Source organism: Helicoverpa armigera, chromosome 13 (genome assembly GCF_030705265.1).
Source record: "Helicoverpa armigera isolate CAAS_96S chromosome 13, ASM3070526v1, whole genome shotgun sequence".
Lineage (NCBI taxonomy): Eukaryota > Metazoa > Arthropoda > Insecta > Lepidoptera > Noctuidae > Helicoverpa > Helicoverpa armigera.
Genome location: NC_087132.1, coordinates 11,145,286 through 11,156,270, shown reverse-complemented (window position 1 = coordinate 11,156,270; position 10,985 = coordinate 11,145,286). Strand labels below are relative to the sequence as shown.

At 33.3% G+C, this 10,985-nt stretch overlaps 1 protein-coding gene across 1 annotated transcript; it reads left to right on the top strand.

Annotated features, from left to right (window-relative positions):
• The first annotated feature begins 215 nt into the window (after nucleotides 1–215).
• On the top strand, nucleotides 216–10,985 carry LOC110382783 (integrin alpha-PS3). Its single transcript, XM_064037631.1, has 22 exons — nucleotides 216–374; nucleotides 819–986; nucleotides 1,518–1,657; nucleotides 4,179–4,276; nucleotides 4,668–4,782; nucleotides 5,041–5,196; nucleotides 5,458–5,568; nucleotides 5,715–5,803; nucleotides 5,945–6,169; nucleotides 6,415–6,529; nucleotides 6,738–6,911; nucleotides 7,159–7,335; nucleotides 7,603–7,727; nucleotides 7,809–7,875; nucleotides 7,970–8,117; nucleotides 8,264–8,629; nucleotides 8,716–8,800; nucleotides 9,042–9,104; nucleotides 9,215–9,359; nucleotides 9,450–9,522; nucleotides 9,965–10,085; nucleotides 10,392–10,985. Exons 2-22 carry the CDS (start codon nucleotides 835–837, stop codon nucleotides 10,533–10,535), a joined length of 2,889 nt encoding a protein of 962 aa, XP_063893701.1. The 5' UTR covers nucleotides 216–374; nucleotides 819–834; the 3' UTR covers nucleotides 10,536–10,985.

Genomic DNA, 10,985 nt, shown 5'->3' with positions numbered 1-10,985 from the left:
ATACCAATGGAGGTTAAGTTTAAAATTGTATGTAACTGCTGACAGACAGATCGAAACTGAATGATAGGTCAGTTAAAAGTTAACTCTATGTTTGTAACTCATTTAGTGATATGCGTTTAAAGTAATAACACTATATTACAAGTTATGCTAAATTTTTTAATACATATAGTTTTAGAACAGTGTTTTTACAAAAAAAATATTATTTTAATAAATATAGAAGGCAAATTATTTTAAATTCAAGTACTGTAGTGAAGTTTGTGAAAAGTACCGTGCATAAGTTTAGTTATTTTCAAAGGATTATTTAAAAAAAGTGATATAAATATGTGACGAGTATGTGACGAATTTCTGAGTCAAATATTTTCATAGTTACCTTGGTAAGTTTTTTTATACCTTTATGAAGATATGAGTTTGTATGTTAGGTGGAGTGTAGCGGATTTTATTCCCGTTTTCGACAGTAAGATGATATATTTGTAAATGCAAGAGAAATGTTTGTTTGTGAATTAATGAAAAGTTTCAACCATATAATTTCGTGTTAACATGCCATTAGTATTTTACATTAATCTCGATATATGATTTGTAATTTTATGAACATTTCTGAGACTACAAATATACCTAAATCCAAGTACATAGTCAGCAAAAAATTCAGTTTTCTTAAAACAACTGTTTACGATGAATTTTCAAGTACCTAGTTTTTTAAAAGTTAAACAGTTTTTTTAAGAAAAACGTACGTTTATGCTGTCAGTGAACTAGGACCAAAGAATTTAATTCTATGTACAAAAATATTTAATAGACATTAATGACACTAATAATTATTTCAGGTACCTACCACCAAAAATGGCGAAACAGGCAGTATTTTATATAGCAATATTTCTTTCTGCTCATTCTTCAAGATCTAGTCACATATTTCATGAGAACACACATATTACATTTTATCCGGAATTTGATGCAGAGTATTTTGGATATTCTACTCTGTTGATTCCTGATGGGTAAGTAAATATTAGTGGTCCAAGCTCGACTGGCGACCGGTCCCGGGTTTGATTCCTGCGTCGGGTTCTAAATCACTTTGCGGGTCAAAGGCTATAATACCTAATTAGACTTTGTGGGTCTTGTGGATAACTACCTCTGTGATAGTTTTTAACCGACTGCAAAAGAAGGGGAGGTTTATAATTCGTCAGAATATCTTTGTAACAGAAGAATAGCAAGTGGGTTATAGATACTAAAAATTGCAATATTAGAGGATAAGAGCTGCAATACTATTTATTGAAAGAAAAAAAAAACTAAATATATAAAACTAACGACAATAACTGTAACTTCATGATAAAATCGAAAACTACCGAACAGATGTTCATGCAGTTATCGAAGGTAAAATGATTCATGAGGTCCAAAGTTATACTTCCCAGTATTAGTCATCAATATGGTGACTAATTATGATTTATAATTTCCGAATTCTTCTACATTAACTTACCTACAAATTTTCAGTAGATTAACAGTTACTGACCTGCAGTTTAATTTTTCAGTCTGTTAGTGGGGGCACCGAAAGCTTTTGTGCCCAATGACCATGGTGGCATGAAAATGGGAACAGTATTCAACTGTCCTCTTCAGGACTTGGATGCTAAGAATATTTCCTGCACTATTTTGAGAAGGAATGGAAGATTAGGTAATATTCATAAAACAATTTTGTATTACTATTACAGCCCACGTAAGTTACTGTTACAGCCTTTTATCGTCCCACTGCTGGGCACAGGCCTCCTCTCGCACGGAGAAGGGTGAATTTCCCGGGACCAAAAAATGCGTGGCATCGATGAAATCGGTACTAAAAATCATTGTTATAATATTCTAATATTTTTTTCTAAGTAGGTGAAATAGTAATCTATGTGTAGCACTAAATATTTTGTTAATAGGATTAATGGGTTCTCCAAAAAAAAAAATTAAACCTCAAAATCTTTCATTGCCGTGTTTGTCCACACGTCACCTTGATGTGTACTAGACCTTATTGATAAAAATGTATTAGTTATTTATATTAAAACCTACTTTTTTTTGATTCGTGAATAGTTAAAGTATTGTTAGGGACTACATTTGTTCAAATATTTAAACAATACAACAAATGGTAAATAAAAAATAGTTTGTCCCAGAACTACCATTCATCGCCATGTCCTAAACATATTTGAGAATATTGCTTTTTCTAACGGTTTGCGTCCCTCCCGCTGTGCGCTAAATGTTGCATATTAGTGGACGTCAAGTGTTCGACGTGGAATGACGTGTCCACGTGCCTGCGTTTTCGCGCCATAAATGCAAGTATGCAATTTTTTTAACACTGGACATTTTTTCTTTCATCGCCGTGGATAGGTCTTACTTCTGTTTGAATAAGTTTGTCCTCTTAATTGATTATTCGGTACAATGCCATCTATCTTATGTTTATTTGTGACGTGTTAATTACTGTGAATTATTAACAGATTTTTAGTTTTTTGATGTTTTTGCCTTGATATTCATTGCCGTGCTCTCATTGCCGTGGTTTCCGTGGTCAAAATTTGCTATGGAAATGAAAAAAACACAGCAATGAAAAATTTTCATTGCCATGCCTTAAAACAATTTTGTTTCATTGCCGTGGCCGCATGTTTCATTACCGTGACTTATGTTTTCATCGCCACGGCATGATTAAGAAAAAAAACAATTTGTACTATATAGTCAACTACAAAAAGATATTTCCACGTTCATCTCACAAAATGATAAACTTACACACACACCACTTCAGGTTCAGGTTCACTTAGGTTGTTTTACTAGAGGAGTATTTAAGAAAAGAAAGAGAAAGATATGTCAAAACGATGGCTGCAGGAATAGTTTTCATTGCCATGGACGCATGTTTCATTGCCGTGCATGCAAGTTTCACCGCCGTGGCATGAAAATTTTAGTATTGTATATCTCGTTAGTTTTTTAAGCTATCTACTAGATATTAAGTAAGAATACATATCTTATCAAAAACTTTAGTAAACACTATTTTTTCTTGTTCTAAAGTTAAAGTATAAAAAATCCACGGAAATGAAGATTTTATTGGACCTGTTGAAATTCACCCAGAAGGATTGAGCGTTAATCACCACGCTTGCTCAATGTGGGTTGGTGATTTCAGACTTAATAGTCCAGGTCAAGATTGGTGTCTAAGATACACTTAGAAAGTACCTAGATTTACAGATTTTTTACCTATTATTAGCCTAGTTAGCTTAAAAGAAGAAAATATATAATATATTGCAATTAGGTAATTAAACAATAATAGAATGAACCAGTGAATCCCCCAATCCCATATGTTTAGGTATTATTTATATTCAAATTTGCCACTGAACAATAGAGTAAACTCCCAAAGCGTGAATCATCCAATTATTTGTGTAAAAAATAAAATATTCATATATATTCCTAATAAAATTGCAATAATTGTTGTGGGATATGAATATGACCAGTTTATCTAAATAAATATAGGGACAATACAGTTTCTTTTGTAACAATGATAAGCATTGAATAATTATGTACATACTTAATTAGTGTGTTAAACAATAGGCGTAATGATCTATTACATTATATTTACTGCTTTGTATAATTGTAGGTTTTCAACCAACTTCCCAAGAAGGAGGAAGTTCTCAATTCGATTTTTTGTCTCCTTATAGTGCTATACACATAGTATGTACACTAATATTAAAAAAAAACTGAAGTGTTTGTTGAACGTGCTTACCGTGCGTAACTACTCTGGACACATACGAAAACGTAAAAAATAATTCAAGAAAATCGTAAATTCAGTCAAAGTATTCTGTGAAGTAGGTCTGATACCGGCTAAATACCTGATCTTTATAGTGTGCGTAGTTGCATTCATTTTCATACTGATTTATGAGCCCAAACAAACTATCGACCGATTAAGAGTTTGAACTGGTACTCTTAACTATAACCGCACCATTACCAGCTGTTTATTAAATAATCATCATCATCCTCCGAGCCTTTTTCCCAAACTACGTTGGGGTCGGCTTCCAGTCTGTTTATTAAATAATAATTATGTTTTATCAATTACAGATATTTTTTGACGCTTTTTAGTTGTTTGTTTTACTAGGATAGTTTTTGATTTTTATTGTAAATATGTATTGTAAATATCTGTGTAAATATATAAATTCTCTACGAAAAAAAAAAAAAAAAAATTACAGATAACGATGACATGTTCAGCCGAGTGAACCCTGGTTTCCTCAGGGATGACATGTGGTTCGGAGCCACAATGGCGGCTCTGCCTAATGGACGATTAATGGTACGTATATAAATATTCTATTGTTCAACAGATGTAGTATTCCCACTTCAACACATTGGTATACTCTTCAGCTTTATTACTAGGTCTTAAACCCATTTTTAGGGAATAGTAGGTCCCGCAACATGATAAACAGTATATGTGTGCTTACCACATTTTATTAAAGTCGGTTCAATAGTTTTTACTTTCGATTATATTTACTATACTGCATTAAATTTATGATAGTAAGGTTTTTTAGCCACATGAGTAATAAAGAGTATGGCCCGCGGCATGCTGGTGTTTTGGGTTCAATGAGCTTCCGAAGAGTCTTATGATATTAGTTTTTTTTCGGTGGTTCGGTTTTCGAGGAAACCCTAAGCTAGTAAATAGTTTTAGTACGTATTTTGAATTACAGATAAATGCTCCAAGATGGACGGCGCCATATGGGAAGAAGCATTTGCTAATGAATGGATGTACTTACCTTCAATCTACTAGAAGCAACAGGGTTATTTACCCACTGAAATTGACTAGTAAGTAGAGCTCAATTTGATTTAAATCCAGCTGGAAATTTAATTTCCTTCAGAATTGGAGGAATTCAATGCACCAGAACTAAAAAAAAAATATTTTAAGTTACACCTAATGAAAGAATAAATGCTGCTTGATGCTTAGTAACCGATCTATGGACCAAACATCGAAAACCAACACTTCAAACAAAGAACCAATTTTTTTGTGGAATTCAGTTATAACAAGGCAGTAATAACATGTACCTCTTTTCTCTTGAAACTCAGATCGTCAAGCCTACGTCACGGATGGAAGTAGAAGAGAATATGGTGAATATGGCACTCATTTGAATTTCTATGCGTACGGTCAAGCGGGATCATCTATAGCAGTCACGAAGCTGAACACTGTCATTCTTGGTGCACCTGGATTATTGCAATGGACAGGTAAAGTTTCCTTAAGAATTAAAACACATGTGCACAATGAAGGGACCTCTTTGTATAGACAGAGATAAGCTTTTAAACAGTTTGGAAACTGTTTAAAAAATAGCTTATATGAAAAGCCCTTGATATTATAATAGCTTGATTACTTTCGTTAACAACGATCATTTTGTATGATACGATTGGTTTGATCATTTTCTATCGAGCTTGGTTTTGTACATCAAGGTCCGTGATCAAGGTTGATTTAAACCGTGTTTATCTTTTCAGGTGGAGTTATAAGTATGTCGTTTTTACCTAACGATACCAGTACTTACACGACGAAGTTGCTAGCTGCCAATCCTTACTTTTCAAGGGACATAGGACCGGATGAATATTTTGGTACGTAATTTAAGTTAAAAATATTACGCCTTAAATAAAAAATGACTCGTAAGAGAGATTTTGATTCCAAATCTAACAAAAGGTTAAGATCATGAAACAGTGCTTTGAAACTTTTATCAAATACATATTTTATATCTAATTTTCAGGTTACAGCGTTGAATCTGGTGTTTTCCAAAAAGATGGCAACATTTTGTATGTAGCAGGAGCGCCTAGGGCTAATATTGCAGGTGGAAAGGTAACGCCAGTATAGACCCAGTTGCACCATTTAACTATAACGAAAGCTAAACCGTAACAAGCTTATACATTAGTTAAATCGGCAATTCGACAATTGAAAGCAATATCAAGGATAAAAATATTTTCTGTTTTCACTTTCCAGGTACTCATATTCGAGCCACCGATCTTAGAATTCAAATCTTTAAACATTAAAACCACAATTAGGGGTCCTCAAAGTGGTTCATACTTCGGAGCCAGTCTTTGCGTTACTGATATCAATGGGGATGGGCTGGACGACCTATTAGTTGGAGCCCCAACTTATGCGAAGAATGATGGAGGTTTACCTTATGATCAAGGAGCCGTTTTTGTCTATATGAATAAAGAAAAGGTAAGGAATGGAAATTAAATTTAAAGATTTGCAGACATTAAATATCATGTTTATGCCAGTGCTGTCAACCTTAATCTAGTACATAAAAAGTTCCTCGATAGATAAACTATCTTTAGATCGTTCTTTCAGATCAGTCCACTAGTTCCAGATATTAGCGCATTCAAACAAAAATCTCCTCAGCTTTAGAGGCTTAGATTGCATATTATTATTGTTAAAAGGTAAAATTAAATGTTGTTTATTTTCAGGACGCTGATTTTGTTTTAGAAGAACAGGGACATGTAGCAGGGTCTGTCACTAATGGAGCATGGTTTGGTATTTCTATTGCTGATCTTGGTGATGTTGACGGAGATGGATATAAAGGTAATTTCAAAATATTAGAATGTATACTTGGTTTATCTTCGATGTGAAATTGCTCAGAAATAAACGCTGAGTAATAGTAATGCACAATCAATTCCGTCAGGAAAAAATATACAACCTAAATACATATTATTTGATATTTACATGTTATTTGAAAATAAAAGTCCAATTGTCGTAACTTGCTTCAAGATTGTTAATCTATTCGTTTCAGATATTGCCATAGGAGCACCTTGGGAAAATGATGGACAAGGGGCAGTATACATTTATAAAGGTTATGCCAAGGGATTAAATCCCAATAACGTACAGCGAATACAGCCAATGGATGCAAGAGGATTCGGCTGGTCAATAGCTAAAGGGGCTGATGTTGATAATAACAACTGTAATGGTGAGTTTATGAAAGAATCAGAACACTTTTATACTAGTTAACGATGCCTGTAAAATACATACAAGACATAAGCAAAAAATAGCCATCAAGCCAAGCCAAGTTTTCTTTGGTGGCTATTTTGCAAGACTTTGTATTAAATTGTTTTTGATCTCTAAATAATAATGGTAATGGATTCAATGTCCGTTGATTTTGTAAGATATACATACATACATTCAAAATTTTCATTTAAAGGCTCATATTTTTTCAGACCTGGCGATTGGAGCCCACAACAGCCAAACTTCATACCTGTACCGTTGTATCCCAACCATGAAGGTTCACGCTGTTATTCGAGTGCCTAATGCTATAAACTTGCCGCAAAACACTACGGGATTTGATGCTGTGTTTTGTGTATCAGCGACATCACCTTGGAACAATGTGGAAATAAGTATGATTGCTGATATTTTATTGTAGTTCTTGTCATCTAATTCTACTTCTCATAATAATTTCTATAGAGTAGATACATAGATGAAGCAAAAATCATTTTTTCAAAATCAACAAAGAGTAGTAGTCGTCGTGGTCGTATCAGTCGAAAGACGTCCACGGCTGGACAAAGGCCTCCCCCAAGGTTTACCAGATTGCTCAGTCTTCAACTGGTAGTCTGAGTACGTAAATAGTCATGAATAGAAATTAAATTATGTTCTTTAATTTTTAGATGTTGTTGGAAAGATTGAAGTAGATCCTGAATATAACAGAGCAATGATATCCGGCGATGCTACTCGCAAGTTTCGTGTAAAACCGGGTCAAGAAACATGTGATGAACAAACTATTGAAGTGCATGTGAGTATTATAGTTGTTGATATGATAGTTTTGTTCATAACCAATTAAAGAAACAACAATTGACAAACGATTCCTTTCCAGCCATCTGCAGACTTATCAAAGCCAATATCTCTGAGATTTCACCTAGAACCGGATGAACTAATGAAAGGTAAAGTTTGGCAAATTAAGACAACTGAAGATAAGAAAAATATATACTATATCAATATCTGATCAATATTATATTAATGATTTTATTGTTCTAGAGGATTCTACTACATTTTTGATGAATGCTGCAAGGTTATCAGAAGATTCGACTATGAAGACTTCATTTCTAATTCAACTGGTGAGAGATTGTGGAGAAGACCTAATCTGCATACCTTGGCTGGTCATGACTTTGGAGGCTTTAGACAAGTAAGATTATTTTCTACCTTTTCGATCTTTCGCGTACTGTAAAGATAACAAAAAAAAACATTGACTATGACACAAAAAGAGTTATCAGTATGCAATTAGATTTAAAAATAATAAATCTTAATGACTCGAGTATCAAATTTTTTTAGCCCTTACATTCCAGGATCTGACACAAAATTAGGAGCAAGGATCACAATTCTAAATGAAGAGGAACCAGCATATGCTGCGAAAGTTAACATTTCTTTGCCAATGGCTCCCAAAAGGATACCAAGTGAATGCTCCCTTCAAGAATTGGTCATGATGTGTGACGTTCCATCTCCATTGCTTAGAAACGAAGACATAACATGGGAAATAGAACTAGATTATGATATGAACCACAATGTAAATGATACCAGAGATCTAGATTTGAATATAAAGGCTAAATTGAATGATGCACTTTATAGAAATGTAACTGATACTGCATTTGAAGATATAGTTATTAATGTTGTACATGAAGCAAACTTTAGTGTTAATGGGTAAGTTTGAACAGTGAAATATACCATCGAAGGTAAAGAATAAGTTGATAAGATTAAGTTTTTAAATATAATTGAATGTGTTTCAGAAAAGCCATGCCAAATGCAACTTTATTAGTTACAAGAGATAATTTAGCAGCTGGTGCAAATGTTACGTTTAAACATTATTTTGAGGTAAGTGTACCACTGGAAGTGAATTATCTAAAGATATATGTACTAAATCGATAAATAAAAATATATAAATAAATAAAATCGATCTCAGTGGCGTGCACTTGGAGAGGCCTATGTCCAGCAGTGGACTGGCTGATGATGTGATGTGATGTGATATGTACTAAATGGATTGTTGTCTCTACTTATATGTTCATTAACATACTTGTGCAAATCATTAATGTTTTTATTATTATTTTCTTTTCAGGTCACAAATCTTGGTCCATCCGACAATTCAGCTTTAGTTGTTCAGATCCTATTACCAGAAAAGGTATGAATGCTATTCTAAGTACTTGAAGTTTAACACTTTTTTTAGATCTAAATATCTTTTTAATAACTTCACAAGATAATCATCTTTATATTTTTTTCTTTATTTTTCAGACTAACATATCAGCCGCCATAAAAGGATGTGAGCTTGTACAAAGTAATGTTACAAATAAAAATGCTCTTAAATGCATTTGGTCAGTCCCAGCTAAGGTTTCATACCCAGTGTATGTTCCACTACAACTGGATCTTAGTAAAGAAGGTAGAGTATTATTACCTAATCGTAAAAAAAACTAGAAATAAAATATCTAATAGTTAAAATTAAATAATATAATCGCTCTTATCTTTGCAGGGGACTATCTGAGAGAAAACATAACATTCAACGCTACTACTCACATGATTGTGCATGGCAAACATAATATTACGTAAGTATTTAATACATTATAATCAGAAATATATGCAATGCGACATTACTGAAATAGATTGGAGTAATTAATAGGCGTAGAGCATGAAAAAAAATAATTAGTCCTTATTTTAGCCAACGTTAAAAAAGTGGACACGTATTTTTTGGTTTTCCCGTACAACAAAAACAATGAAAATACAACATGATTAAATTTTGTGTTACGTCACTTATAAATACAAATACATAAATGTGACGTCACCATTTATCACTCTCAATCTTTGTTGAATTGTATCTTAGATTTTAGAAATATTTAAAGTTTTATTAAAATAAAAAATATGTGTCGTGTATTGTTTCCCAATCTAAAATGCGGACTTATTAGAATCACAATTTTTTAACCCTGTCATTACACCTATTGGATATCTTTTTGCATTACCACAGAATAAACATTTTAAGTTTCTTTCCAGAACATTTGAAGTAAAAACAACGCTGATTCTTGAGCCAGAGAGTTATACATGGAAGTTGATACTAATCTGTGTTCTACTTGGGTTACTGTTACTGGCTCTTATAGTTACCATATTGTATAAGGTGAGTGTGCACATATTCTTCAAGAAGGTTTCATATGGTAACGAGTCTTCTTCATCGTGGTTGAGTTAGAACGAGGACATGAACGGATAGATAAATGATGATGATGATAATGATAATGATGTCCTCTTAGCCGATTATCGGCCACTGCGGCTGTTCTCATTTAAGGTGATCAGCCAAATGCGCAAGACATATTATATTGTACAAGCATTAGGATAGATAATTAGAAATGGGACGACGTTTTCAAGTTTACTTTAGTTGCAGATTATAAGTAGAAATTATAATCTATAAAAGATTTTTCAATTCCAGCGAGGATTCTTCCAAAGAACGACCCACAAGATGCTGCAGCTCCACAAAAGCAATCAACAACGCTTGATTCAGGAAAGTGACACGTCTTCAATGCCTATTGAAGAGGAAGATGATGATTTACCACCATTTGATGACTCTGACTAACTTTAGGAAGTATTGAATACGGTAGACATTGTATTACGTATGGCTGGTGAAACATGGACAGATTGGAGTAGCTAATAATGATAGCTTCTAGCTAAGACTGCCTGTAATTTATGATTTGCACTAAGTCTCAGGGAAGAAAATCTGTTTTGAAAAGTTATCCCCCTGTTGTCAGTAAAACCCTCGATTTTCTAATATAAGGGTTTGTATAGTAAGACATTCAAGCATGGAATGGCTTCAGCAATCCGCACTTTGTTGAATAGTCGCTACTTGATGCGATCAATCCTAATTGTCTTAATCAGCTCGTGTGTATATGGCCTAAATATGACAAATAATACCAAAGTTTTAAATGCTCAAGAAACCAAAGAGGCTGCCCTCATAGTATTAATATTATAATGTATATTTTAGTACTAAGATAATAAATTATTTTTTGTACTCATTTAATAGCCATAA

Excerpts from the sequence above, each read along its gene's own strand:
- LOC110382783 (XM_064037631.1), top strand. The coding sequence starts at position 835 with ATGGCGAAACAGGCAGTATTTTATATAGCAATATTTCTTTCTGCTCAT. Across the intron at positions 7,728-7,808 it reads AACAAACTATTGAAGTGCAT|CCATCTGCAGACTTATCAAA; the intron begins GTGAGTATTATA and ends ATTCCTTTCCAG. Across the intron at positions 9,360-9,449 it reads ACTGGATCTTAGTAAAGAAG|GGGACTATCTGAGAGAAAAC; the intron begins GTAGAGTATTAT and ends TTATCTTTGCAG.